This window comes from Hippocampus comes, unplaced genomic scaffold (genome assembly GCF_001891065.2).
Source record: "Hippocampus comes isolate QL1 unplaced genomic scaffold, H_comes_QL1_v1.1 scaffold7, whole genome shotgun sequence".
Classification (NCBI taxonomy): domain Eukaryota; kingdom Metazoa; phylum Chordata; class Actinopteri; order Syngnathiformes; family Syngnathidae; genus Hippocampus; species Hippocampus comes.
Genome location: NW_017842060.1, coordinates 6,330,317 through 6,345,745, shown reverse-complemented (window position 1 = coordinate 6,345,745; position 15,429 = coordinate 6,330,317). Strand labels below are relative to the sequence as shown.

Here is a 15,429-nt window from a genome sequence, read left to right as displayed (position 1 = left end):
AAATGTTGAAAGCACATTCTGGAATAATCATCATTTCTAACCCTTTCAGGGACAGCGGTTACTACAGTGGACAGTTTATCATGTTATCAGGTTACAGGGTGCAGGAAAGGGTTAACAAATGACGGCTTCAATATTTGCTATTTTCTAATGCAAAATACCGCATACAAAGTAAAGAGTGACATGAGAGACGCTGTTCATCAACAATACTTGAGTATAATAACAGCATCATATCGTGCTTTATTGCAGACTCTTCCGGTTTCAGTCAGCTCTCAACATTCTCCAGAATTCCCTGGAGGTGTCGCGGCCAAGGTGTCCCAATACATTTGTCCATCCGGCGCAGCAAAAACACCGATTAAGTACAAAGCATTGTGTTGTGACACATATCCTTTGGAATCTGGGCCAATCTAATCCCTGACTGTCAATTCTGAGGGTTTTCTTAATCTGGAGCCAAAGTACTCATTTGGTACGGCAGATAAATGCTCCGTATTGATTTCTCCGGGAGCAATCCGGCATCAAGCGATTAATTGGATGAGGCAATGAAGACGTAAGAACACATCTGCACACGGTTTACGTTCGGAATACATTAGCAGCACAAGACGCACCACCTTGAATAACCCTCCCTGCCTTCCCCCCTCCTCCTCGTCCTCCTCCGGGGCCAAATCTTAACATGTTTGCATTTGTAACACCTGGCAGGGATTTAATGGACTTGATGTGCTACCATTCACAGTGGAGGTCCGCGTCGTGAGAAATCTCAGCGGCAGACATATGCCCTTCTTGCGCGATTACTTAATGGCCCCTGCAATTATGCGTGTCTACCAGAGCCGGCGACATAAATGTCAGTGGCGAGGAAAGAACTGATTGATGTCTTTTTCCTTCTTTTTGTTCTTTCTCCAAAGCTGGGACAAGCCGTTCGATGAAGACGACATCGGCGATACACGCCACCGTGCTATATTGAGCACCATTTACAATATGCAAATGGGATGCGAGCGCCCAAATGCAGAAATTTCATCCGTGGCCAAAGTTCAACAACTCTTCAGTCTTCAAGTGTTGGGATAATGGTCACAGTGACTGCACATTGCTGCAATTCAAAAAGCTCCACTATCCATCGCTGGACAGCTTTTGCCACTAAAACAACACGCATAAATGAGTATGTGCGTGCGTGCTATTGTGCGACAGTGTGTGAGTGTGTGTGTGTGCCTGCGTGTGTGTGAGGTCGGGCGTGCGTGTGTGTGTTATTCTAAGTGTTGATAGACAGCAGAGGATGGAATGTACAAATCATGGTGCTCCAACTGCACTGGTGAGAAGAAACCAAGTACAAATAGCCTGTGATTGAGCTTTGCAGGTTTAGAAAATATATTTTTTCACGTTAAAACTGTCAGCATAACCTGGCTGATTTTGAGATGGCTTTTTTTTTTGGGGGGGGGGGGGGCGCGGGGTTGAAATTCCTCACTGGCTCCATGTTGTACCTCTACCGGTTATTTGACCTTTAAGAAACCACCACTCCTGAGGAGAAACAACCAATCAGAGAGAAGTGATGACAGACGGCTAGCCACTCATTGTAGGCACACTACCACAGCCTTGTATATACATACAATGAATGTGTGTGTGTGTGTGTGGGTTGGAATCTCAACGTGGCCAATTTTCCGGGCGGAAGCAGACATCGCCAACCAGGGCACCAGCAAACGTCATTGTGGTTAGAAACAAATTATTTGATGATTAGATTTTATTTAAAAATAGACAGATTAAAATATAATACCACTATTTACAATAATACAAATACCCGTTATAATTTAGTTCATTTTGCAAACGATTAAAACATATATATATATATATATATATATATATCAAACAAAACTCTGTACTTTCACCAACTTTCAGTTATTTTTTAAAGAACTACAAAGTCTGACTACTTTTGCCACCTCTGTCCAACTGGCAGGCTGCTTTTTAACACGGCTACAGTAGGTTTGACACTTACAAGTCGCTCGGGGCAACCGGGGTTGTGCCGTTTCGCTGACGCTGAATAGCATCACGGGAACGTGTCCAGCGTACCCAAGACTTGGCTGCTTGCGTCATGTCAATACGTGTCGGCTTCTAGAATGACACAGAGAGATCAGGAAGTATCAGCAAACGTAAGCGGGGGCACAGCATTTGTGTGTGTGAATGTGAGTAGTTTGTCTGTATGTGCACGGTGGTTGACCGGTGACCAGTCCAGGGTACACCCTGTCTCTTTCCTCAAAGCGAGCTGTGATTGGACCCTGCGCACTTATTGGATATATGGCACATAGGGTCAAATAGGGCATGTGGGGTTGGGGGGGGGGGCAATTAGGGTAGAGTGGAGCTTCATCAGGACCCTAACATAATTGGGACCCCAAGAAAGGCTAAAAATCAACACCCGTGCACACAGGACAGAAAAATAAGCATTCACACAGTAAGGCCAAAGTAAGGATTTGAACTAGGGACCTCTGAACTGCAAGGCATTCAAGATAACCACTGGTGCACCATGCTAAAAATCCTATTTTAGAATGGAAATGACCATTGATTGGAAAAAGGTTCCATGGAAATGTAAAATTAAATGCTTAAGCATGTATATTAAATCATTCAATTTCCTTCACTATGTCTTCCATATTATCCTCCACACGGAGCCTGAAGAGCGTTAACACCATTTACAAGGAAGCGTGAAATTGGTAATAATCCTTTCGAAGAAGAAAAAAAAAAGATAACAGACCATAATCACTTTCTGTAGTTAAGTGGAATGAATATCCCTTTCTGTTTGACTGAAAGTGCAAAGCAAAGAATAGCAAGAGGGGATCAAATTATCACACACACACACAAAAAAAAAAGTGCTCTCGATGTCGATTTTCTTGAAAAGGGGAGAAATGTCATCTCTGACGTTGAGGACAGTTGGAATGGCAGCACCGACCAAAGTTCCCTTTCATGTGTTTGAGTGAGAAGCCCGTTGCATTCAGACGGGGATTACTTTGGGTTCAAAGTGTGGGGCCACAGGTGTGCGTATTAGGGCCCAACCGATTTATCGGCCAATTTTGAAATCGACAAAAATCAACCGATATTTTTTTTCACAATTTTTGCAGATTTTTTTTTTTTTTTTGCACAGCGACACAAGACAACATATGACATTAGCTCACCACCCCACCTCTCCCCCCTGCGAACCCATCATGGATCCAGTGCTGCAGAAAGTGAGGGACACATTTTGGTCATTTCAAATGATGCACGAGAAAAAAAAAATAGTAACTGGCAGAAAATGTTTATTTTGTTCATCATCTTCATAAAAATAACAACATCAATATCAAGTTCATGTATTGTAGAAACTGTGTATTTACAAATTTAAACAGTTAATATAACTTAAGGCGAGTTAAATTACTTTTTTTTTTCGTATTTTTTATTTTTTTTTGCAATACCCTGTTGGTGACAATTTCACCAATTTTTTTTTTCAAGTTTCAGCATCCTCGAAGAAAAAGATACATCACGTCAAAAGTCCTTCATCGCTGACCCCGAACCTTGCAGCAATGTGTGCTACCTGATTACTCAAAAGATGCGCTAGTCGGTCCTAGCTTGATTCAACACACTTTTCATTTTTCAACAAGTGCACATCCAGCGCCCGTTTGTAAAACCATTGGGTCAAACAACGCTCGTCGGATGAAGTGCGAAAAAAAAAGTTTCAGATATCAAACGGTGACATTTCAAATACTGAGTTACTGAACAAGATAGCCCTCGAAAACCAATACATTATTACGGATTTTTAGAATACCCCCCTCCCCCAAGAAAATGAGGCTCAAATGTCATAAATGTAAAATATACACTCGGCTATAAAAATACAAGGAAGTACAGGAATACAAATATATTTATTTGCCATTAATTAGATATCTTTCACAATTTTAACAACACAAAATCCAATGACAAAAAACACTGACGGCTAAAATGATAAGCAGTATAAACAAACACTCAGTTTGATCCAAATGGACCACTTTGTGGCAGGGAAAAAAACCCCCCCATACATATATTAGCTTACATTCATTTGAATAACCCCCCTCCCATTGTGGAATGATTGGAGGAGGGGGCGTTATTTCAGGTATTCAAAAGGGAAAAAAAATAATTCCAAACATGCATTGAACAACATAGTCCAAGAACTGGAAAAAAGAGGAAAAAATAGAACATTCTTAGTTGAAAATCTCGATAGAAATCTGCAAGTGCAATCCACCCGTGGGCGATGAGAGGCGGGATGGGAATGAGGAGCTGTCCGGATGAAGAGGTGCTGAATAGCAGTCACGCACCCAAAACTCAGGCTTTGCTTCCACGCGTGACGGCGACACGTCAATGTTCACCTGACGTCTGAGCGACCCGTGGGTCAAATCGGGCACAGCAGGACCTCCGCCCTCCATTTTCTTCCCCTCCGGCCTATTACGCTCCTCATCCAAACTGACACGGCGTCGCGTCTTCCGAGACGGAAAGATCCTAAAATGTTGTGCGTGTGTGCGTGCAATATGCGTTGGGGAGGGGGGGCCTCGTCTTCAAATGCCCTCGGGCAGAGTGAAGGGCCACGCGTTGGGAGTCACTTGCGGCTTCAGCTCCATTTTCTCCTTCTGCTTCTGGTGCACGCGTCCGTGCCGCTTGCGCTCGTCGCTGCGGGCGAAGCGCTTGCCGCACACGTCGCACGAGAACGGCTTCTCGCCCGTGTGAGTCCGGGTGTGCGTCGTCAGGTGGTCGCTCCGGCTGAAGCTGCGCAGGCAGATGCGACACTGGAAGGGCTTGTGGCCCGTGTGGATGCGGATGTGGCGGTTGAGCTCGTCCGAGCGCGAGAAGCGCCGGTCGCAGCTCTCCATGGGGCAGGTGAAGGGCTTCTCCTTGGGCGGGCCGTGCGAGGACGACGCGGCCGTGCTCTTCCGGGCCCTGGGGGGCTTGGAGGGGGTGGCGCTGGAGGTGGAAGTGGCGGCGGCACGCGTGGTGTAACTTTGAGCGAAGGAGTCGGGGAGCAAGGATGAGTAGAGGATGGAGTCTATGGTGCTGGGTAAAGTCGGGGAGGCGTAAATGGAGTCGCACTGATTGGACGCAGGGGGGGCTTCGGGGTATGGCTTCAGGCCCATCGGCGGGGGGAGGTAGCCGTTGTACGTGTAGCCCTGGGAGCACGTGTCGGCGAAACACTGCTCCTGCTTGATGCCTCCCTCCACTTTGAACTCCACGTCCGGGTTGGGGCACATGGCGGGGAAGGTGTCCAAAAGTTCCTTCACGTCCATTTGCTGCTCAGGCGGGAAGTCGTTTGACAAGGGGAACGTCTCCGTGTGGAAGCCGCTCTCCAAGCAGTCGGATTTGCAGAACGCCCCCCATTCGTAGCTTTCGAACTCATTCTTGACCACGACGGGGAAGGAGGCCGCTTCGGACTTGGGCTCGCTTTTGGCGAAACCCAGATGGGAGGTGGACGGCTCGGGCGCGGGCGGCTCGGCCTGGTCCTGGGTGAACCCCGTCGGGTGGTCGGAAGAGGAGGAGGAGGAGGAGGAGGGGTACGCTGGCGGGGTGAACTGTTGCCTCTTGACGTCTCCAAAATGCGCGCTGTCCACTGGGGGCGTGTATGAAGCCCCCCGGCTGTTGCCGTTCTGTTGCTGGGACTCAGAGAGCTGCATCGTGGATATGCCCACGATCTCGGTGATCATGTTGAGGAGGGTCTCGGTGGTGCACGGCGCCCCCTGAGAAGCTTCCACGTAGAAGCTGCCGGAGTAGGCGAGCGAGGAAGGGGTGTAGGCGTCCTTGGGGCCCTCGCAAGGGTTAAACGCGTATTCCGAGTTGGAAGCTTCGGTTTTGAGGGTCGCGGGCGCTCCTTCTGTTGAATCAGAAACGGAGAAAACTTTGTCAAACCCCCGATTGTTTTGCTTTCCGAGAGAGGGGGGGAAAACGCGACGTTACATAAACATGCATGCGCATCCGGCGCGCTCATCGCGTCGACGCCGCGCAGCAAGTGTCGCCGTTTTTCCGCACTCGATCGTTCGCTTTCGACATTCCCTTGCATGCACTATTTCGTCCCCCGTGCAGCGGCGGGACTCACCGTGGCCGAACTGCGCGGGCACCGAGCGCTCCGCGTCGCCGAACGCGTCTCGGTTGTCCTTCCTCGCGCCGGCGTCCATGCCCAGAGAAGAGCCGCTGCAGTTGTCAAACTGAGGGTAAAAAGAATCTTTCGCGTTCAAATCCATGTTGTTCAACATAATGGTGCACTTCAAAGGTCCGCCTCGAGGATAAATATATACGTAGGGAAATCGGGGTGTCTTGTTTTCCTTCGACCCCCTCCTCGTTTTTTGTATTTGGATGGTGTTCGACAAATGATCCCCAAATGTGCTTGTTTAATAATAATAATAATAATAACCAAAAAAAAAAAAGGAAAGAAATGCAATATATTCCTTCTCGTCTGTTGCTCCGCCGTTATTTGCTTGCTGTGGCTCTCACGTCGCTCCCCTTATATACACTTTGGCGGCTCCACGGCCCTCCTCCCCATTCATCAGCTCCAGTGAGAGGATTCCCCGCTGCGTGTAAACTTCATGCCCATATATGGACAGAGGATGTGACGAGGCCGTCCTCTTCCTATCCTCCCATCCCGGCCCTCCCCTCCTCGCCCGAACCAGCAAGGATGGAGACTGACGTTGCAACAAGTGGCCACCCTGTGCTGCCCGGGAGGGGAGCAAGCCTTGCGTTAATCATCCCGAACATATGGCCGACATCCTGACTATAAGTGACTATAGGAATTCCTCCAGAAAAAAAGTGGAGAGATGACGCCGTCAATACCGATAAGAGGTGACAAAAAAACAAATTAAAAAGAGGAAGACAGTGAACCCCCGTTCATCGCGAGACCCACCCGCGATGGGCGAAAGTCCGCCAGAGACCGTAAAAATATCGGTATAGTTTTACCCACATACCTCAAATTACTATCCATAAAATTTTGGGGGTCTGATAGGTTCGGCTTACGCTAAAATAAAGGCAAATGAACATCCTAACATCCTATTTTGTTGAGTTACTTGTTGCGGTAATAGTTAGTGGCTGAAAATAGCAGAGACTTGTGGTGTTTGTTCACACGCTTGGTCAATAAAGATGATTCTGATTCTCATGAGCCATGAATTAAGATGAAGCACTGTTTATGTATCTACTTCCATAAGAGTTGTTAACTCGGTAAACATTTTGACTTGCAGTCTTTTAAGCGTTCACACTGACGACTTCATGAAATTCTAACAAGTGTGGCGTAATTCAAATGACAACGATATTGTGAACCAATCCGTGGCTTTATCACTTCAACATGTCATGTTTCAAGAAGCAATGATAGGTCAACATGTGGACTGCAGTTTTTAATCACTGGACTTAAGTAAAATAAGAAATAAATAAATATAATACACATCGATTAAAAAATAAAAAAAAACTGGACACTGACCAAAAGGAACAAAAAAGCTGCAGCTTTTGCAATAAGAAAATTGTATTCTACAATGCGATGTCCATTTGAATTTGATGAATTCTTCCGCTTTACTTTTTAATGCAAATGTATTGAAACACAAAAACATCAGGCATATAACACTGGGTCTCCATTTTTTTTTATATCAAGTACTGACTGTAAAAATTCTGACCAAGGAACAATTTACTTCCCTTCTATCTTTTCATTAGTGCCTGCGAATCATAACTCAATAGATCCCCATAAGTTTGCCAACTGCGTTATTTCATCACCCCCTGGTTATCATGTCGTAGTTATTCCTGCGCACGCAAAAGTCTGCCAAGCTGTTTTAAATTTTGTTGGGTGTGCTAATGGGTACGGATGGACGGAGAAATAAATGATAGATTGAATGGAAAGAGAGAGAGAGATGGAGGGATTATTTGGATGGGCAAATTAACTGCAGATAATCATGAAGCCTGATTATTAGCGTTGATATTTTGTAAAGGTGACCAAAATGCAGATAGAGAACAAGCTATTCTGCCAGACGTCTGTTGCCCATCCTAGCCATTTACTCTCTTCTGAGGATCGCTCTCAAACTGAGGCCAGACTGCACATTTTCAGCAGTTTCAGTGATTGACTCTCTCCTTCCTCCCTCTACTGTGTTTGCCGTAAATTGCGGGTCGCTCACACCATCACGGCGAGGCCCCATCCGAAAACGAACCCTTGGCCTTTGAAAGCATCGGAGGGAGTCGATAACACCCCTGATGTGTTCAGTGGTTGAACCCAACCGTTCACGTGACATTTCAACCCCCAAAGCGTTTTTTATTTTTATTTTTTATTTTTTTGCCTTCTCTCTTTCGGCGGTGGTTGCCGGGTGAACTAGGCGGTCACGCTTCCTGCAACACAAAGTCGATACTCTTTGATAGGCCGTTGCGGTGTGCGGCGGACCTCTCGTTCGGGTTGCCGCATCAGGACACAGACCCGGTCATTTATTCTTTACTCCATGGACAAGAAAAAGCTTAATTCACGGCTGTATTGAAATGAATGGGATGCTCTCTTGTCAAGAAATCCATCCAATCACACCTCAGAGGATGATGTTAAATTATAATCACCACAGAGCAGACTGTAACTCAATAACCCAGTTAGCAGATATGGTTGAGTTTTATATATATATATATAACACGCACACACACACACACACACACACACACACACACACACACACACATTTTCTAATCTGAAAGCCCAGTTGACATATTGAAGGGTGGGCGGGGCCCACCTGAGTCTTCAGTGAATCTTTTGGAATGAGGGAGCACAAGTATAGGAGGCCTGAGACAAAATTGTAAGCCTGAACCTCTCGACCAAGGTTGTCAAACTCATTTGAGTCACGGGGCCTATTTGGAGTTATGTCTATCGTATTTTCCACACTAAAAGGCGCACTGGATTATGAGGCGCACCTTCAATGAATGGCCTATTTTGTAATTTTTTTTCATACGTTGGGCGCACCGCATTATAAGACGCAATCTACAATGCATCCACTAGATGGAGCTACGCTCAGGGAAACGACAACAGAACGATCAGATGTCAGTAAAACTTATTTAAATAAAGCAGCGACACAATTCACTTAACCAACAGCAAGTTATAACATTGACTCGTTAACGTTGAACTCTCTTGCCGCTGCTCTATTTCCGTGTTCACCTGCGTAACCGATCGCCTTAAGTTTGAACTCTGCGTTGTCAGCATGTCTCGAGCAAGGAGCCATTTTGGGGTCGAAATATTACCGTAATGACCATACACAAGGCGCATCGGATTTTAAGGCGCGCTGTGAGCTTTTAAGAAAATGGAAGGTGCACCTTTCTAGTACGGAAAATACGGTACCATCGGAGGACCATTATGACAGTGAAAGCACAATATTTTTAATTGTACACTACAAATGAATAGATTACTAGTTTTTAAATCAGTCGAGTCAATTATCGATTGTTCAAGTGAGTGTAAACTGCGTAACAGAAGTATTGCAAAATCTCAACGTTATTTATTACACATGACAATTTGAACATTTCGGTACAGATTTTAGCAAGTTGACACACTTGATGATGATTTGCTTTCGCGGGCCACATAAAATGACCCGGCGGGCGGGATCTGGCCCCTGGGCTTTGAGTTTGACACCAGTGCTCTAGACTGCGAGCTAGCTGTGCTAACCTTTAATCATCATGCTTCCTCATGAGGCGATGAAGAAACTTCCACTAGGACTGAAATGTATTAAATTATGAATCATTTCAATGAGAATACTTCACATGTAGCTGCCGAATCTGAACAAAAGCTAAATGGCCTTAAAGTAGTTCATTTGGGGAGGGGGGGGCACACAAAGATGTAATCAACAATGCAATGTCTTTGTGCCGAAAAGGATTGACATAGGCAAATAATGAAGCGCGTGAGTCACACGGAATCAAACACAATACACACCATAATAGACATTCACTCAAACCGTGTCATTTCCCTAACGCTGAGAGGTGGACGAGGTATCAGGGTGTACGAGTGGCACAATGCTGTCATCTTTTGAAGGTGGCGTATGATAATAGCCTATAAGCTCTTTCGCTGCAGCGCTGACATTCTCCGGAACAAATGGCTTTCACCCTCAGATGTGCGCTCTAATTCCAGGGGCCGGCAAGATGTTTCGCTTGGAGCGAGAGGCTCCAAGTCATCCCAAGTCTATTCAAACCAATCTGATCACTCAAGAGTTCAGATCACAGGAGGGCTTGGAGCAGAGCAGCAGTTTGGCTAACCTCGCGCGACTGCATCAAAATGCCGCGGCGGAGGGAACGGCATAATGGATTTATGTAATGTTAGCACTTACTGACATTACAGTATAGCGCCAGGGTTGACTCCGTACCTGTGCATTAATGATAAATGGAAGCTTTTTGTTTATTAATCCGCTGGCATCTGTTCGACCGAATGTTCCCTTTTCTTAAGGCTGCTTTTGCGTTTTTAACAGGAAGGACTTGGAACAAAGTTCCAAATGTACTGGCCAGGAAGAAACGCTTATTAATGAACGCATCTCTTGGCACTTTGACTGCAAGGGGATATCTCTGAAAGCAAAGTCTAGTTAGGTGTAAATTGTCTTTTGTGTGATCAGGTCTCCCAAAATACAACAGATTTTTTTCTGCAGTGATGTGAAAAAAACATGTTCATGTATCTGTACTTGACTTGAATATATTTATTTTTGTGATCACATTTTACTGACTGGTATGTGTACTTGCTACCCCTTTGTCAAAATCGGCCAGAAATGAGTAGTTAAGTGTACTAAGTACTCCATTACATTTACTTGAAACTGAGTTTGACCTGACAGTCGTGCATTCGTAAAAATTATATTTGGAAAAAATAAAAATAAAACAACTCTGGCCCCGGCATGATTTTGTGAGCTAATCTCGAATGTGGGCCAATTCAGTTGTGAGGATATGACCAGCTTCCTTTGCACTTTGTTGCTGGGGTGTATATTACAGCATTGTTCTCATCCATTTGTATATGGATGTTTTTGCATGCGTTTAGAAGGTCACTGATGTAAGGTGAAAAAAGAACTGGTCCTACAATGGAACCCTGCGGGACACCCATGGTGCACCCACTATAAGGCGTTTAAAAGGTCACTGATGTAAGGTGAAAAAAGAACTGGTCCTACAATGGAACCCTGCGGGACACCCATGGTACACCCCCTGTAAGGCGATTTGACACTGTTCACCACAACACCCTGCATTCTGTTGGTGACATATGATTTCTTCCAGCTAATGGGTTTTCTGGAAAAAGTAAAGTGACTTAGTCTGGATAGTAGGATTTTGTGTTGTCAAAAGCCTTCTTTCGGTCCAAAAAATACTGCGCCTGTCGCCATCTCGAAGATGCTTCTGCAAACTGCATATTAAACCCACATTTATGTTGATTTCTGATTACATAACCAGTGTTTTGTTGATGATTGGCACTATGTTCCATCATATTTCCAGAACTTGGAGGGGTTTGCTTTGTGCTCCAGAGAAAGGTAAATATATATATATATATTTTTTTTTCTGTGCGCTGTAAATGTAGACCTGTGTTATTTTAAGGCTCTCTCCTGGACAGGGTGTGGGCGTTAGCGCTTGCAGGTGGGTGCCTGCTTTACACTTGAAGAGGCATTGTGGAGTGACTTCCCTCAGGGATCTCTGCCTGTGAGATGAAGTACATTAGATGGACAATACTGCCTTGTCAGATGATTTTTTTTTTTCCGTCTCCAATAGCAAACAAATGAGTGATGTTTGTTGTTGAGCCTCGAAGCGGCATGAGGAAAACAGCACAGTGTTGAGCAGCGTTCCACCTTCCGACTCACATGAAAGTGCCAAACATTAAAGGACGAAGCGCCTGAGTGATGGTATGTTGATGGTGTTGCACGACGATGGGCAACGACCAAACTATACTGACACGAGGCATAATAATGAATCATAAAACGCATCTATTTTGAGTTCCACACCAACTCGCTGCTTTGACTTTTATTTATTTATTTATTTTTTGGGTGTACGTGCGCTTTGTGAATGTGATTCTTCCCTAAGCAGAGGAACGTCGAGCAACCCTGTTCTGTTGAAAATCAGTAGCCACTGTGTCCATCCGTGGATTTGCAACAACCTTCTAAATTTAGAGGGGAGGATGTCACAAGTGAATGCTATACACTTGGGATATTTTTATCAGTCATTTGGGTAAAATCTGCGACTCCCAAAACATGACTACATAACCATTCCATTTTTGCAATTCTTTAACGACGATGCCAGTCCTGTAGTTCTCTGAAAAGTGCTATCGGCCGTGCTCAATTTATTGTCTGCTTCAATAAATAAACTCGATTGTAAACAGAGGCTCATTTTAGACGTCCTTAGAAATGCACGCACTGCCTGCAGAGCAGATGTGGCATCTGTAACGCTGATTAAAACATGTCGTAATAATATGTGAAAATACACATATTAATGTGAAGAGTGTTTTTGCGATTCGATCAGACCAAAATCTCCCAAACACACGTTGTGAAAATGTGTTAAGATCTGATGAGACCAAGGTTGAACCTTTTGGGCATAATTCTAAAGGTACATTTGGCACAAAAACAAAACTGCTCAGGGCCGCCGCCACCGCTTATACATAGAGCACACAAAGTGCATACTTAAGGTGTTCCCATCTTTTGTACATTCCAGACTATCTGTTGGGGTAGGACACTCTACAACCACTTCTACAAATAAGAGGCAAATTGTTCTTACTTCAACTTGTTGATTAGACACTCGAAGCTGTTGTTCCATAATAAAAAGCAGACACGTTTATCAAAATTAGCACCGATGTCATGTCAAAATTATAAACCTTCAAAAACCAGATAGGAAGGAGCCCAGGGTGTTGTATACTTATTTTCTTGTTTGATAACTATTAACGAGGGCAGGTTAAACAACGCTATCCGACGATAATGTTTGTGGCTTGCAGCAATAGTCGAACAGCAGCACTGGGGCCAATGATGATACACATACATGGCATGACAAAAGCAAATTACGCTTTATTATTGAGGCTTTCCTTTCAATATATCTGTCGGCATTGTGGGAAATGCAGAAAAACCCCAACCCCTCTGCAGTTTTTTGTTGGCCAACAATAAAATGACTGAGACAGGTCAGGGCTTTCTGGATGCATGGTGATTTTCGTTCAGTCAGTTTCAAAATTGTCACAAAGCGAATGGATGGTAATCCGTATGGATCGTATTCACTGCAGGACTTATTCATTTTTATTCACATTTACAAAGAAATGTGTGAGAAAACTTCTCTTTCATACCTTTTACAAGTTACAACAAACACTGGCCATGTGGAAAGGTTTTAAAAACTTTAGGAAACTACCAAATCTACTTTCCGTCACCAGATGAATCTATCTCGCTAGCTAGCTACCTAGCTAGCTATTTACTTTAAGACTTGTCAACTTCCTTGTATATTCCATTTAAAAAAACATTCAAATCGGCATTCCTGACAACCCTCAGAAGATGAAAATAAATCACAAAAATCTGACCGATCATGCCACATAAAATAATTATTTTCAGAAAGCCCTTTATAAGAACAATTTGGGAAGGTTTCAGGAAATTCATTCAGTTCAGGAACAACGCTGCCTGGATCCACAGATCAATCAAATACCTCCATATCAGCCGACAAACACATTAACATTCAGCCTTAAGTGTTTTTGAGGAAACCCTTTTTGATTTTATGGATGCAAAGCTGTTTTTTTGGGAGCAATCCTACAAATAAAACACACATACACACACACAAACACGCGCATACCCGTATCTAGGGTTGCACAAGAGCCGGTGAAATCCATCCGCCTCCTCTGAACCACATTGTGACATGTCTCACATAGAAATCTCACCCCTGAGGCGTTAGCTGAGGGAACATCTTCAATCTAAACCTGGATACAATGGGGCCCGTAAGACACCACACAAAATGGATTGGGAGAGTTTAAAAACCACAGAAACCTCTGCCGGAAACACGACTTTCTATAAATACGTGCTATTTCGCTTCAGCTGCCAGATTCTCTCACTCACACATATACATCCTTCCCCTCTCCCTGTCTCTCTCCTATGTGTGATGGGCTCCTCACAGTTACATATACTACATCATCATTCAAATGTTGGGCATAAATAAGAAAAATAAAAGCGACGGAAGCGTGGTGCTTCTTTTGAGAGAATTCTCACATCCTGCACTTCCTCTGAGAGTGGGAGTGGGTTAGGGAAGCCCGGTCGGTACCAGGCCCCAATGCCGCTGTTTCTGCTGCTGCTGTTACAGTCGGTGCGGCAGGTTTCCCGCTGCTTCCAAAAATACTTTCCCGCTCGCCCACTACGGTCCCCAGCTGCCTGTACTCTGTGGTTTCTACAACGGGGATGGGTGAGGTTGGCACACACTGAGCGCTCCGATCATGATTGCGGAATGCCCCTGGTGTTTCTTTAAACATGCCCCCAGACTCCTCCACGCATGGCTCGCACCTTGCCCTCTTTGCTGGATCCATTTTCCCAGCAGCAGCAGCAGCAGCAAGAGCAGTTCTCTTGGACCCGATCCAGAGCCTGCACCTGCTGTTACCTAACTGTGAGGTTGCAAATCCATGACACACAACTCTACGCTTGTCTTAATACGGCTAATTGCAGATGTTTGGAGCACAAAATAGTTGAATTTGTGCTGGAGTAGGTGTCAGAAAAAAAAAAAAAAGTAAGTTGTGGGGAGGGCAGCCCGGTGAGCCAGTGGTTAGCGCATCGACCTCACAGTGCAGAGGTCGTGGGTTCGATCCTGGCTCCGGCCTTCCTGTGTGGAGCTTGCATGTTCTCCGCGGGCCTGCATGGGTTTTCTCTGGGTACTCCGGTTTCCTCCCACATTCCAAAAACATGCATGTCAGGCTGATTGAACACTCAAAATTGTCCCTAGGTGTGAGTGTGAGCGCGGATGGTCGTTCGTCTCTGTGTGCCCTGCGATTGGCTGGCAACCGGTTCAGGGTGTCCACCACCTACTGCCCGAAGACAGCTGGGATAGGCTCCAGCACCCCCCGCGACCCTAGTGAGGATACAGTGGATCGGAAAATGAATAAATGAATGAAAGTTGTGGGAAACCTACGGCTTGTGGGTTCACAGCATATGATCCAACTGCGGTGCAATTCTGAAACCAAAGTAAAGTTCCAAGCGGGCCATCAACAGCGCATAGCACCACCTAATGATAAGTAAACTTTGACGTCATGCTCCGCTCACATTCGAGAGGGAAGGCTGAAAAGCGTAACCCATTATCTGGGGAAAACTGCTTCCGATCGGGTCTCATTTAGTGCAGAGTTGCACATAAACACAACCAAAATGGATAGTTTGAATCAAAATGATGCTTCCTTGTCACTTATTTGTATGTCCTATCATGATAAAGATGTCCATTGAATTTTATTCGGAACGTTTCTAACTTTTAGGGAGAAGTGTTCATACTTCTTATGACATTTTTGTTTAGTTAGCGTACCGTGACTTTTTATTT

The 15,429-nt window shown here is 45.0% G+C and overlaps 1 protein-coding gene across 1 annotated transcript; it reads right to left on the bottom strand.

Annotated features, from left to right (window-relative positions):
* Nucleotides 1-3,443: 3,443 nt before the first annotated feature.
* Nucleotides 3,444-6,440, bottom strand: LOC109510984 (early growth response protein 4). Its single transcript, XM_019861705.1, has 2 exons — nucleotides 6,053-6,440; nucleotides 3,444-5,830 (listed from the first exon to the last, which is right to left on the bottom strand). The coding sequence occupies exons 1-2, from the start codon at nucleotides 6,207-6,209 to the stop codon at nucleotides 4,527-4,529; spliced, it is 1,461 nt and encodes a 486-aa protein (XP_019717264.1). The 5' UTR covers nucleotides 6,210-6,440; the 3' UTR covers nucleotides 3,444-4,526.
* Between the last annotated feature and the right edge of the window lie 8,989 nt (nucleotides 6,441-15,429).

Bases quoted from the DNA above. Each gene is read 5' to 3' on its own strand.
- LOC109510984 (XM_019861705.1), bottom strand. From the start codon at position 6,209: ATGTTGAACAACATGGATTTGAACGCGAAAGATTCTTTTTACCCTCAG. The intron at 5,831-6,052 runs GTGAGTCCCGCC...CTGATTCAACAG, and splicing joins GCCCGCGCAGTTCGGCCACG to AAGGAGCGCCCGCGACCCTC.